Below are 15,361 nucleotides of genomic sequence, written 5' to 3'. Positions count from 1 at the left end.
AACCTTAACTAGTTTAATAAAAAATGTTGGTAATTCAATCATGGTATCTTTAGACTTTTTATGTTAGTTTGAATAGTCTTAAAACTTCCTTTTGAGCTGGGACTGGTAAACCTATAATTCCAATACTTGGGAAGCTAAGGCAAGAAGATAGTAGGTCTGAGCATGTTGATATCAATTTAAAAGCAATTTGAGTGACGTTGGGAAATGAAATATTCCATTTCATAAATAACCACTTGAGCTGTATAAACAATAATTAACAGCTGAACTTAGATTCTTTATACTTTGCTCAAAATTCCCTCATACTTTTATATCATATGGGTGCTGGGAAGCATGGGTCAAAAATCATCTAGAAAATAAACAATTCACATGCTCTCCTTCACCTATTGAACTCTCTTTAATTCAAAAGTAAATTTAATATAGGGAATGTGATGGACGAAGGATAGCTTTATAATAAAAGGGCTGTGTACCTTTATTTATTGAACTTAGGGATCATAATACAACTGCCAGTCACTTCAGGTAACCATCCACAGGCAATTTTGACTATTTGATTTGGACATAAATTATGAACTAGATTCCTGGAGGGTAAAACATAGAAAAAAAAATTGTGCCATTTGTGAAAGTAGCGCCAAAAATATCTCATCATCTGTCTCATACATTACACATGGGCACACTGATAAAGGATAAACTGTTATGTGACCTCTTGGGTAATAACCACTATGCCATAAGTAAAAGTGTGACACAGGTATTAAAATGTGATGGGAATATGAAATGTTTCAAACAGCTGCCCCTGTGAGATTTAGAGAGCTAACTAGAGTTCAATTACCATAATTCACATTGTGAAGCACCTACAATAATTGAGTTGGAGCAAGAAGGCAGATACAAATGCTTAAACAGATATCTAGCCACTCTAAAAATTTTTCTCACGAATTCATAAAGAATTCTTAGTTTACATTTTGTATTGCTAACCAACATGCAGAAATGCTGGGCCAATAGAATCTTTGCTAATTGAGATTAGCACACTAAAGTCCTTTTAGAACAAGAAACTAGGATGTTAAAGAGATTTGGACATATATTTGGCAAATAATCCAAAATAGAATAGAATAGAATAGAATAGAATATTTTGTTCTATCAGAATCTCTATGAAAATAGTAGACGTGAAAGCTAAAATAAATTTTTGTAAAAGAATAATAAAAATCTTGATGAGCACATTTCTTTGTAGGATTCTTGAAAAGCAAAACTGCCAAAAGTAGGTAGGTAGGAAAAGAAGGAAGGAAAAAACAAATAAAAATAAATGCTATTTTTAGTTTTTTTTAAAGTTCAGATTATTGAAGTAAAGAGTCATTCTAAAATACTGGGTACTATTTTCATTGTAAGTAGCATATCCTTGGAGACTAAAGGTAAAAATGACAAAAAAAAAATGCCTACTCTATCCTATCCAATCTTCCTGGAAGAAATTCCAGCAGCAGCCTGTGAGGTAAATGGAGTGTGGAAAGCCAATTCACAAATCACAGACTTGGGAAAGAATAACACTGCTTAGAAAATGAAAGTCGATCAAGATAGGAAACATTTCACCTGTTTTCATTTAAATCTTCAATCTTTTTCTTTTCCTGCTGGTTTTGGAAAGCGCATACAGTATAAAGGAGCAATGGGGATTGTGGACTCTAAATATTTCCAAATAAGCTCATTGACTCTCCCCATTCAATTTTCTGTGACTAAATAAAATCTAGGAAATTGTATAATATATTCCAGTTAAAATAATCTTCAGAAAATGTGATGCAAATATTTTTAATCATTTTTAATTCTTGTTCTTACTATTAAATTCACTTCTAAAGACAGAAGCTTATAAAAAAAAAAAACTACCGTGAAAATTTAAGTGCAAACTGACTTTAAATGTTAATAGTCCCTGGCTTTCAGTGTAATGCACACCCATCCTTTCTTAGAAAGGTAAGTATCTGCTGCAGTATTAAATACCTGAAAAAGGAGAGCTCTATACTGTCACTCTCATCCAATTTGTGTCAAAATGTTCCTCGGTCAAAAAAGATTCTTGAAGTGTCCAGGTTAAACCCTTCATGTAAACCCTACACTGTCTTATAAACAACCCCTGACAAGTCAGTTATTTCTAATAAGTCAAAATAATTAAACAGAGGGTGACAATGCTTTACATTAACGATCAAAATGGGCAATTAGTTAAAGATCTATGGAGTTTTCTAAAAGGAAAGTTAGTTACCAGCTACCAGTTCTTTGAAATCATTACACTTAAGAAGTTTGACAAGCATCAAATGCGTAAAAAAGGAGATATCTGAATCACTAATTCTGTAGTCACTATTAGATTATTTTCTTAATGATATGTAAAGTAATAGCAAGACAAAACTTCATGAGATCATTAAGACAATAGTTCTACTAGAGTAGTACCTACTACTTGTGAATATATATTATACTATGATTCCTGTATATTACTTCATTTATCCTCATACCAATCACTGGATAAATAAGATTTCTCATTTTAAAAATTACCACTATTATCTCCATTTTACATAAAAGAAGTAGGGTAGAGGCAACACTTGAAGTCATGCTTTCCCAACTCAAGGATCCCTGTTCATAGCCTGTAGAGTGAGATGAAGGTGAATGTTCTTAGGAGTAATGGGTTGGACTGCACTATCCATACACTCTTACTAGCAATGAGTATGTATTAATGGCAAGGCTAATCAGACCTAGGTGTATTAGTCTGGGATTATATAACAGAACCTGGGAATGCAGGTAGGCCATAGGATTGAGAATTTTAATACCAATTTTGTTTAAATTTTGAAAATAATAAATCTTTAAGAAGACACTATAAATTTAAAATATATAACTTGAGTTTAAAAGTACAAGATAACTATTACTGTGCAAACAAGCCTATAACCTACTGCCATCAGTACCTGTGACCCTCATCATGACTGTAGTTTTCAAATAAATGTCTTCCCTTTCTACAAGGGACCATCAGAAGAATTTCTGTTTCTCTCTCTTACTCCTAGCTTTCCAGATTCTCTCCGTCTTTCTCTCTCTCTTTTTTCATAAGTTTAACCTTGCTCTGAACAACTATGCTAACTACTATCGAATGTACCCATATGTCAAAGTGCCACAATTGTATGAGTCAATTCACTCTAACACATAATTTCTTTCAGAAATCATTGGCTCTGTTTACTTCATAAAAATAACTTATTATGATGGCATGTCACTTATTTGATCACTTAAAATTGAAAAAAACACTTAAAGCAATAATATGTGGATGAAAAAATGACTGAATTCAGTAACATAGATGAATTTCACAAACAATTTAGCAAAAGAAGCCAGATGCACATAGTAATGCTATATAACTAAATTTATACAAAGTAAATAATACAGTAAGAGTATAATGGGCTTTCTAGAATTCTATTATTATTTATTTTAATCTGGCCAATGGTTACACAAATATTTTATTTTGATAAATTCACTAGGTTTTAAAATTTTTACATCATTATACTTCAATATAAGAGTTTACATCAAAAGGTAATACTTCATCCAAAATTCTCATTTGTGAATTGTATTTTACTATTACTTTCTCTCTTCCAAAAAGATACAATTAATTTATTTGTAAAGCTGGTAATATTTTCATATGATTGCAAATTTATTATTTTCCTATTTAATAAATGTTTTATAAATTCTTATAAAAGTCAGGTTTAATTATGTAAGGGTTATAAATAATAAAATTCAACCTTTAGGTAATTTATATACAGTAAAAGGTACAGTTTGCTTTTGGCAAGCACTTATTTGTGTAACCACTACCACTGTCAAGACACAAAATGGTCCATTACCCCCAAATACCTTCCTGCCCCTTTTCAGTTCATAATCCTCATCCCCAACCTGTGGGCTCTGGCAACAATGATCAATTTTCTATCCCTATAGTTTTCTTTTATAGAATCATATAAATGGGGTCATATGTATTTTTCCACTCTGGCTTCTTTCACTCAGCATAATGCATCTGACATATATCTATGTTTTGTATAGCAGCAGAGTATTCCTTTTTATTACTCAATAGTGTTCCAATGCATGTATATGCCACAGATGAACATTTAAGTAGTTTTCCCTTTAGGGTGACTGTAATTAAAACTATTACCAATATTTGTGTAAAAGTTTTTGTGTGAGCAGGAGTAATGTATTTTGTTTTTTAAAAATCTGCTACCTAGGAAATATACCAGTTAGAAGTTGAACTTAAATAATATAGCAAACATAAATATAGATCATCCCACGCTTAAAATAGTCCTTTTGTAATCGTGTGCATAATTAAGACCTAAAATATTCTATTAAAGTTCTAGGATAAAATTTAAAATAATGTTTAGATTATACAAAATAAAAAATCAATGTCATTACTCACTCGAACTCTGAAATCATAGTAAAGAAAGAAATACAGGTAAGAAAGGTGGCTGGAAAAGCATCACTTTTAACTTCCCTCATAACTAAATGTTTAATTCTAACTCTAATCCAGCATGTCAGTATTTTCAGTCCCTGAAAATTGGGAGAGGATTTGAGTGATAAAATGGAAACATGGTAGATGTTACCTAGCATGTTGTGGTAATGTGGAATGGCCCGTCCAAGGATAGTAAATGCAGTCATGACTAGTAGGACCGTTACACCTGCAGGCAATTACAGAACAGAAAACATCATTCTCCATCCACTGTGACATGCACACACATGCACCAGTGCTCACACATGGAGCCTTGGAGGAAGAACATGGGAAGCAAGCACACCAAGTACCTATCCATCAGGCCGATGCAGTCTTCAATACTTGAGCCTATGCACCTGCAGAAGACGCGAATTAAAAAAAAAAAATACAGGGAGAGAAAAATTAGTCATTTAAGAAAAGAATCCATAAAATAAACACTGGCTGTCGGACTTTTTTTTTTTTGAAAAGCAAGAAGATGATTACTTGGTAGATACACAGAAATAAATTGCAATTAGCATTCAAGTGAAATGCCAAGAAACATCTCCACAGCAAAGGAATTTTTTATCCTGGTTCTGTGGATAACTTCCAAACACACTTCAATTTATTTGCCTCATTCACTATTATATGTCTTGATGAATAACCGTATTTCAATTTTATCATGATTGTTTTCATCTATATTCTTCTTTCCAAAAAGGCTCAAGTTTAAGTAAAAAACAAAATCAATGAGAAAGGAAATGAGCAATTCAATATAAAATAATAACCTGATGCTTCTTGCTCATTAAAGATTGATTTTGGCAGAAAATGAGTTAACATGCTTTAATACTATTCCCATGGATACTTTATATAATCAGATTATATTAAACCTTGGTTGAGGCTGTCTTTAAAACACATTTATCTTTAAACATAAATCCATTTAAAAAGAAAATTAACTTCTTCCACCACACTGCAGTTTATCTTGAGCTTCTCTTTTAAAATAGTGGTGCTGTAACATGCAAACAACACAGGTTATTAAGTTGCCATAAAATTAACTTAAAAAAAACATGAATAAATAGCCCAGCGTGGCTTCACACACTTGTAATCCCAGTTTGTAAGAAGCTGAGGCTAGAAGATTGCAAGCTCAACACCAGTGTGTGGCAAATTAGTGAGATCCTATTTCAATTTTACAAATATGAAATAGAGTTCGGTGTGGTGGTGCACACTTGTAATCCTAGCATTCGGGAGGCTGAGAGAGGAGGGTCGTGGCTCATGGACAGTCTCAACTACTTAGTGAGGCCCTTTTAAACTCAGAGAAATCCAGTCTCAAAATAAGAAATAAAAAAATAGAACTAAGGGTATAGCTCAACAGTAGAATGCCCCTGTGATCCATCCTCAGTATTGCAAAAATAAATAAATAAATAAATAAATAAATAAATAAATAAATAAATAAAAATATGAAATAGGGCTAGGGGCGTAGCTCAATCAGTGTAGGACATCCCTGGGTTCAGTCATCAGTACCACAACCAAAAAATAAAAATAAAATTCAAATAAATATTACGTTAAATATATAAATGAACTGAGGTACAGGTAACTTGGTTTCCACTAAAATGAGCATTTAAATGAATTTATATGAGCACACAGGATTTCAATATACAGTCTCTAGAATTTCATTTTGAATTATTATAAAAATATTTTTTCTTCCATCTTCCAATGTACTTAAATTTTTCTTATTTCTCTTTTTTGCACAAAAGATAAATAGCTCTAGGAATTTATCAAGATCCCTCCTATAGCGATAACTTATAGAACTCTTTATAAAGATTATATATATATATATATATATATATATATATATATATTTCCAAACTTTTAATTTTCAAAGCTAAAGTTAAAACCATTATACATTTATGTAAAATATACCAATATGTGAGTCTATAATATGCATAAAACTTTAGATGACATTATATATTAGTGAGTTATATAATTTCTCTAAAACAAAATTTAGGTCATTTTCTGCTTAATCAATATCTAGTATAACATTCCTACTAGCTAGAAAATTGTTTTGTGTTTTTGTTTTGAGAATTTGTTTTCAGCAGTAGCAAGAAAAAAATGTATAAACAGAAAAATGTAAAATATAACAGTGGTCTTAAAAATACATGCAAATAAGTAATTGGAGAATATATCACTTAATTGTTTTCATATGAAATCTATAATCAAAACCATATTTTTTGTGTGGGTCTGGGGATGGAACCCAGGGGCTTTCGACCTCCAAGCTACACCCCCTACCCTATTTTTTATTCTTTATTTTGAAACAGGTTCTCACTAAGTTGCAGAAGGTCTCATAAGTAACAGAGACGAACTCTGATCTTTCAGTCTCAGCCTCCTGAATGCTGGGATCCTCCTGTCTCAGCCTCCCAAATGCTGGGATTACAAGCGTGTGTCACCACACCTGGCTTTAATCAAAACCATTTTTAAGATGGAAAATTAACTACTCTATTTTTTCCTAATTGTCTTACATGGTTTTCTCTTATTCTAAAGAGCTTTTTACTCCATCCCTATTACGTATTCTTCCAATTCTTTTTGAATACGGAATTGCCATTTTGTAACATTAATAGTCGACTTCTTGTTTCTAAGAGACAATCTGAAAAGCTACCGTTAGTTTGCAATCTTTATAATAACCTTTGAAAGATAAAAATATTCAAAAGTGAAATTCAACTTGAAGGGAAACCGAATAATAAAAGATCGTCTTGGCCATTTCAAACCCCCATATTATGGGACTATTAAAGCGTTCTTATTCTTTTAGAAGCTATAAGGAGAAAAAAGATGAATTAGACATTTTTCCTGTTTCACTGGTCTCACAATTTAATTAATAAAATAGATGCTCAACCAGGTTTTGAGCGATGTGATAGGCATGAAAGTCATATGCAAGAGTACAGAGGAGGGCCGACTTGTGCAACTCCGGGAGGTCCTGGTCTCTCTCTGAAGAAGGCAGGGAGCTGGGGTTCAGGGCACTGAGAGCTGGGCTTGGTGAGTCCAAGCTTTTTAGAAGATACAAAATGGTAAGAATTTGGGAGACTGAAGCACAAGGATCACTAGTTTGAAGCCAGCCTCAGCAATTTAGCGAGGCTCTCAGCAACTTAGTCCCTGTTTCTAAACACAAAAAATAAAATAGGACTGAGGGTATAGCTTAGAGCTGGAGTAACTCCAAAATCACTCTCCAGCAGAACACACACACACACACACACACACACACACACACAAACACACACACGGTGGGGAAGGGAATAAAAGCAGAGATCTGAAGGAACAAAATGTACAGAAAAATTGCAAACAATTCTGAATAGTTGGTAAGTAAATTATGAGGCAACAGGGCAAAAAAAAAGTCAGATTTTAGATTGTTTAATAGCAAACTTAATGGGGAACTATGCTATGATTTTAACGAAGTCATGAGTTAATAGATTTGTATTTTAAGTAGATCTCTTTGCCAAGTGGAGTCCAGTCAGCTAGAAGCCTGGTAGACTCCTTTGGCGTGAGAGTATTACAGTTCATGTAAAAGACGAAGCTAGGGCCAGGGCAGTGAAACAGACTCAGGAAGTACCTTTAAAGTCATGGGGAGAAGTTGATGGCTGGCTCAAGATGGAATTGAAAAGATCAAAGATTTAAGCATGCTATTCATTTGTAGCTTTTAAAAGCGATGTACCGCCGGGCTTGGTGGCACATGCTTGTAATCTCATCTTTTGGGAGGCTGAGACAGGACGATCTGGGTTTGCAGCCAGCCTCAGCTACTTAGTGAGGCCCTCTGTTTCACTAAGAATAAATAATAAAATTTAGGGCTGGGGGTGTAGCTCAGAGATATAACGCCCCTGGGTTCCATCCCCAGTACGAGAGAGAGAGAGAGAGAGAGAGAGAGAGAGAGAGAGAGAGAGAGACCGACCATAGGTGAGAGCACCCAAGAGGAGGAAAGTGTGTGTGTGTGTGTGTGTGTGTGTGTGTGTGCGCGCGCGCATGCGCGTGCCTGTGCATGTGCACAAAAGGAGAAGGGGTTGATGTGTTCCTTTTGTTGTTGTTTTTTTGTATCTATAATTAACTTGGTGTGGTCCCCCTACATTTCGGTAGAAATGTTCTTCAGTAGTTGGAAAGATGAGTCTGGTGTTAAAGTGGGAAAGAACAAATATTATGTCCAGTGTGGAAACAGCATGTAGGAGAAAACTGACACTATGTAAGTAGAAAGATGACTGGGAAAAATATATAAAGTGAGTAAATCAAAGACTAAAGAAATTCAAGGAACCCCAATAGCATATGATGTCAGATAAACTTTTGTGTCCAAAGCAAAGGAAAACGTAACAGTAAAATCAATTAATTGTGGTGTCCTGGAAACCAAATCAGAAAAAATGTTAAGAAATATAGGGTTATCATTAATGTGACATGCTAAGAGTTCTAGTAAAATAAAAACTACTAAACTAGTTTTATTCATCATTGTGAAGGCCTCTAGAATTTACGTTGCTGTAATTTGAGAAGCAAATTGAAGATAAGACAATGAATAGAAGGGTAGATGAAAGTGAGTGACTAAGAGGACAGGATATGGGGTCAAAAATTGAGGAGATTGTACAGGATAGCGAGGATTTAAACATATTTTAAAAATTAGAATGAAAGAAAAAAAAATGAAAGACCAAGAATAATTAGGGTGTGACTGAGGTAGTACTATCCTTTGAAACTATATGCTATATATGTGCATTTATTTTGATTTTCACTTATTTCTTCTGGTATTTTTTTGTTGTTGCTTTTTTGAAACAAGGTCTCACTGAGTTGCTGAGGCTATGGCCTCCAGCTGCAATCCTGTCTCTGCATCCTAGGCACTGGGATGACAGTCATGAGCACCACGCCTGGATGCCACTGTGTGTTTAAGGATACATATTGTATTTCAATTACTTTTTCTTTCTCTATGTCAGTCTTTTATTAACACATAAACTTACACTGATTCAGCAAGATCAGAGAATAAGAGAAAAATTAAATGTTTGAAGAGTTTAAAATGGCAAGTAAGGGACTGAAATAGGATATGGAATAGTATGACCAGAAAAAATAATGTTACAGAGTAGGATATTTACAGAAAGATCAGAAGAGAAACCTATAACGTATCTACCATATTCCAGAGCAATATTTGAAAATCTAAATGTTGAGCTGTACTTAATGTTGGTTTGTACTTAATTAGGTATAAGTACCTTAGTGTATACACAAAACAAATGTACTTTAAATACTTTGGTAAATCTTCAATTGTTGAAATGAAAATAGAGATTTTTTAAAAATAGATCTAACAATTACACAAGCAGCTTTTCCTTTACTGCTGGTCATCAATGGATATTTTTTATTAAATCACTCTACAAACATAAAAGGAATTCATAAGAAAATAGATTTAAGTACATGTAAATCATGATTCTAATGTTAACAAATATTAATGAGATATTTTTAAAGAAATCTCATGAAATAAATATTTCAGTCCACACCTAAAATATAGGCTTTGTTTAAAATCAAAACCAAAATGTAAGCCGGGCGTGGTGGCGCACGCTTGTAATCCCCGCGCTTGGGAGGCAGAGACAGGAGGATCGCGCAGGTTCAAAGCCAGCCGCACGTGCTGGCTTAGGAGACCCTGTTTCCAAATAAAAAAAATGTAAAAATAGGTCTGGGAGTGTAGCCCGGAGGTAGAAGGGCTTCCAGGAACCCCAGTACCACAAAAAAAAAAAAAAAATGTAACTGACATCTACTGAAATTGATTCACATGACGTTACTAAACTATAATCCTTGTGGTCACAGCCATCTAATTACATGACGAAATTAGTTTTTAAGTTTATAAGTTTTACAAATAAATTGTTTATTACAAATATGGATACAATTCCTAATCTTTAAAATCTTGCTCATAATTTCAAAACACAGTAGAAAAAATTTGGTCTCTAGTAGAATATATAAATTGAAGACTATGAAACAGGTATGGTGATGGTGGCACACACTTGTTATCCCATTTCTTAGTAGACTGAGACAGGAGGATTGCAGGTTTGAGAACAGCCTCAACAGTAATGAGACTCTCATTAACCTAGAGAGGCCCTGTTTCAAAATAAAATAGGGTTAGGGTTGTAGCTAAGAGGTAGAATGCCCAGTCATACACGCACGCACACACACACACACACACACACACACACACACACACACACTCAATGCTGATCACTGTCTCTGATAGAGACTTGGTATCTAATAGAACAAAAGTGGAAAATGAATGAAATAAAAACATGCTGCTTATATGTGCACTCCAGTCAAGGCAAGAAGAGACAGAGTTTTTATTTCTTCCCCTCCCCCACTTTAGAAATACTGGTGAGAATCTCCTCATAGGTGCTAAATGGATAGCCTATTTTAAATGTATCTGAAGAACTTATTAGGACCAATATATTTAATGCACTTTTAGAGTAGTAAAAGTGCTTTTAAGGTATTACATAGATAATTTTACTTTCAGGAAAAAAAATCATTAAACAGTATTCAGAGTAAGAATTTTATTTCTAAAAAAAAAATCATTGGAAAGACTATTTCCATTAACCCGGTTCTTGAATTATCTGACATAATATTGGCATATAAAAGAAAAGCTGCTTTCCAAAGTGCAGCTGGCTTGGTGAGCTCACACTTACCGACAGGTCAGTGGTTACATGTGTTGAGGAATAAAAATAGCCATGCAGCCCATCATCTCCACTGCCCCTGTGATCTTGGTGAAAGAGGGTGCTTGTACACGCTCATGTTCAATTTAACAAGGAGGGACTGAGGGTACAAACTACCTCATCTCTTTAGTCTAATGAGCAGCCAGAAAGGACATATGGGGATTAGAAACTTTAAACATGGGGAATGCCTAACTTTTGTTCTGGGGCTGGACCCACAGCACTTCTATGGAGTGAGTATGAACAATGTGGAGGTTATTAGCAAAAGGATAGCGGGAAGCGATATGAAAATGACTCAAATCCCTCAGGACCACGTCAGTCATCAGTCATTTGCCTAGGAAGATGCTGGGGTATTCACGTTCTGCCTCACCATGATTCTGTAGTTATGTGTTGCTAAGGGCATCTTCTTCGAATGTATTTGGAGTTCCCAAGTGATCTGGTAAGATGCGGTCCCTATTACACTTTCATCCTTCCTCTTGGCTAAGATCCAAAATTGGTTGTTAGAGTAATTTGATCCTCTTCCCTTACTCGCTACTTCTTTTGCTTTTCACTATGCAGGATTTCTTTATTATAGAATCAAGATTTAAAAGGGTGGAGAGGAAGGCACGCCAGCCACACATCCAGACGATGGCTCTGTGATCTCACTTTCATTTCCCTAATGGCCTCTTTGTAATTAGATTTGCAAAAACAGCAAAAGGTCTCATTTTGAATGACAACAGCTGTTGACATCGACATTATATTGAATAATTTACTGGTTTAATTTTAGCTGCAAAACAATAAAACCCTCTTGTGGATGATTTTAGCAGGCAAAGTTTTCTCTCTGTTGCTGACTCTTCTGCTCCGGCAGTACCAGTTGTTTCTCATGAAATACTCTTAAATGGAGTGCGCCAAAAACTCACAAGGGGGGCAGTTTATTACTTCTAGTTTCCTTGAAGCCCATTGTCTATGTGACCAGATCAGCGTCCTCAACCTGTGTGCTGATGTATAAACCAGTGAGTTGGCGGTCGGCTCTTCCAAGCCCAATTTGAATTCAAATTCGAATTCTAATGCAGGATATTATTTTACCTCTTGAGGATCTGCCACTTAACAGTGGCAAACTGATTTCTTGACCTGCAGAAAATTGTAGTAGCATTTACAAATTGATGTGTCTTGCCAGAAAAATATGTTGCTTGCTTAACTTCTCAATATCCTCTAACAGCTAGCCCTTAATCTGACAAGAAGCCTTTTTCTAGAATCTCATACTTTTCTGCCAGATATAAAGTACCCAAGATGATTCTCAACAAGTGTGTACAGAGGTGTGTGTGTGTGTGTGTGTGTGTGTGTGTGTGTGTGTGTGTGCGCATTCACATCTATGTGCTCATGTCTGTGTGCATTCAAAATGGAGAAGAGGGTTTATGGACAAGAGAAAGAGTATGCAAAACTGCTCTCAGAGCTAACTTATTCACCTTCTGGAGGAAAGAAAAAGAAAAATCCTTATCAAGATAAATTTGAATTGTTTTTTGCTATTTGACAAGTGAGAAACATCTTTTTATAGTTCAGCACTTTTTTTCTATAATATGCTGTTACTCAACAGTTACCAATGTCATTACTACACACTGCACAACACATCTTTTGAAAAATAGAAAAACATGTAACTATCTTTGAATTGTCCTATTACGGTCAAAGAAATTATAGGTTCCAGGATAATATGTCACAAAATTACTTTTATAAAATGTATTAGTTGTTTTATTAATATACATAACACTAGATGCCCTTTTTCTGCCATCACTACCTTTTCTCATATTTTATTGAAGACATAGCTCAAGGTAGTATTTACTTATCAAAAAGAAATATCATCACTTTAACTGACTAGGACAACAAAGAAACAGAAAGCTCTGTTAAAGATGTAATAAACCCAAATCTTAAAAGTATGATTATTATATTTTCTGGTTTCTTAACTCTACAGCAAAATTAGAAGAATTTCTATACTGTATTCAAAGTACATGTGACTCTAATTCCATGAAGGTGTTAATAGATACACTATAGGTAAATGTTAAGCATAAATATTCCAAGGTCACAACTATGGTCTTTTTAGAAAAGGATTTCTCTTGAAATCAACATATAAAATATAAAGATAAATAGAGTTTTACTCTATTTTACAAAGTTTTATCCTAACTTTGGGAGGCGGTATCAGTAATACAGAGAGATGTGTTTTCCTGTTACTAGCAATACATATGAGGTGAACCTTGGCCCTCAGGGATGCTTACCCTTGGGTGCAGTTTGGATGACATGGGTGGCACTCCCGATCCTGATCAGCGTACTTGAAAATGAAACTGTTTGCCCCCTGTAAACCATCTGGACATTTTTCCACACAGTTGGGGCCATCCTTAAAGTGAGAGCATTTTGTGCAGTTGTCAGGTCCCTGGAATGTGAAAAGGAAAAAAAAAAAAAAAAACAAATATAGAGAAAGTAAGTGGATTTCATTTTCTCTGGAAACATTCATGTGGTTTAGTACTAAGACTTTAGTTGGTGGCCATTAAATATTCCTTTAGGAAGAACATTTTCAGCTGTACAAAGGTGGATGTAACTACTATAGTATAAATAATACAAAGGGAGCCTTCCAGTTAAGTTATAATATGCTGTATACGTGGGAAATGTTTTAATAACATGTATGTTCTTATAATGTTTCATGTTTTAAATAATTAGTTCCTGGGTCAATTAATTCCCATGTCAGACCTTAGTACAATTTAATTCTATCAGCCAAATTGTTCACTGACTTTTTCAAAAGGACTTCAAAATTTCCCTTCTGTGATGCATTCCTGGTGCTATAGAGAAACAATGTTTGGTAATAATTTATTTTCCATTGAGGTGTTTCATCTCCATTGCTAGAAATACATTGATACTCTTACTTAATAGTTAAAAAGAGCCGGGCATGGCACACGCTTGTAATCCCTGTGCTTGGGAGGCTGAGACAGGAGGATCGCGCATGTTCGAAGCCAGCCTCAGCTACTTAGTGAGGGTCTCAGCAACTTAGTGAGACCCTGTTTCCAAATAAAATATAAAATAGGTCTGGGAGCATAGCTCAGAGGTATTGAAAGCCTCTGGGTTCCACCCCCAGTACCGCCAAAAAAAAAAAAATAGTTAAAAAGAAAAAATATAGTAGGCACTAAAGTTGGATATGGTGGTGCAGGCCTATAATTCCAGTACTTAGGAGAATGAGACAGGAAAATTTCAGATTTAAGCAACTTAATGAGACCTTGTTTCAAAATAAAATACAAAATAAAGTAGATCTAGTATCTCAAAGTAGAATGTCCGTAGGCTTGATTCCATAGAATATAAAAAACTGAATTTCATGTAAGACTGGGATATAACCTTTCTTTGGACTGTAAAATGACTATTGAAAATTAATTGTAAAATGTACTATGATTCAGTTGTCAGGAATTAGGCAGTTTGGCACATAAAAGTAATTCCTAGGTTATTTCTTATCTCAAATCAATCCTTTCTATACTAAAAATCATATCTATTGTATATAGATTTTAATAAACCACACAATATTGAGAGCTATATAAATGCATATTCTGTTGAATAAATGTCAAAAATCTCATATTGAAAAAGCATATATATCTAAATTAAAAAACATTATGAAGAAACTTATTTAGGAAAGAACGATATATACAGGTGTGGTGGTGCATTCTTATAATCTCACTACTTGGGATTCTGAGACAGGAGAATCTCAAATTCAAAGCCAGTGTCAGCAATATAGTAATATACTAAGCAACTCAATGAGACTCTGCCTCAAAATAAAAAATAAAAGTACTAGGGGTGTAGCTCAGAGGTAGAATGCTCCAGGTTTAACCGCAGTCACACACACACACACACACACACACACACACACACACACGCACACACACTAATACAAACAGGAGTATTATAAATTTAAATATAATTAACTTATTAAATTATTTTATATAATTGTCTTTATACTCTGCACTAGTTTTTATTATGCAGAATGTTAATAAGCAATAATAATATGAAAATCTATTCAAAAGTAAACACATTTTATTTTTTGTTTGTTTGTTTTGGTGGTACTGGGGTTCCTGGAACCCTTCTACCTCTGGGCTACACTCCCAGACTTATTTTATACTTTTTTATTTTTGGAAACAGGGTCTCTTAAGCCAGCGCAGCTGGCTTCGAACCTGCGTGATCCTCCTGTCTCTGCCTCCCAAGTGCGGGGATTGCAAGCGTGCGCCACCAC

At 34.5% G+C, this 15,361-nt stretch overlaps 1 protein-coding gene across 2 annotated transcripts in view; it reads right to left on the bottom strand.

The window, feature by feature from the left end:
• The window catches only part of ERBB4 (erb-b2 receptor tyrosine kinase 4), a gene marked incomplete at both ends in the record, with an annotated part of 1,174,461 nt that overhangs the window by 252,223 nt on the left and 906,877 nt on the right, over window positions 1-15,361 (bottom strand). For both annotated transcript variants that reach the window (XM_080689981.1, XM_080689982.1), the window contains 2 exons: window positions 4,578-4,652; window positions 13,374-13,528. In XM_080689981.1, the coding sequence (XP_080546107.1) occupies window positions 4,578-4,652; window positions 13,374-13,528 (230 nt within the window). The remainder of the gene's footprint in view (window positions 1-4,577; window positions 4,653-13,373; window positions 13,529-15,361) is intronic.

The sequence above is a fragment of the Muscardinus avellanarius genome (genome assembly GCF_963383645.1).
Source record: "Muscardinus avellanarius genome assembly, chromosome: 2".
NCBI lineage: Eukaryota > Metazoa > Chordata > Mammalia > Rodentia > Gliridae > Muscardinus > Muscardinus avellanarius.
Note: the sequence above shows the minus strand (reverse complement) of the source record. Positions and strands in the feature narration are given on the sequence as shown.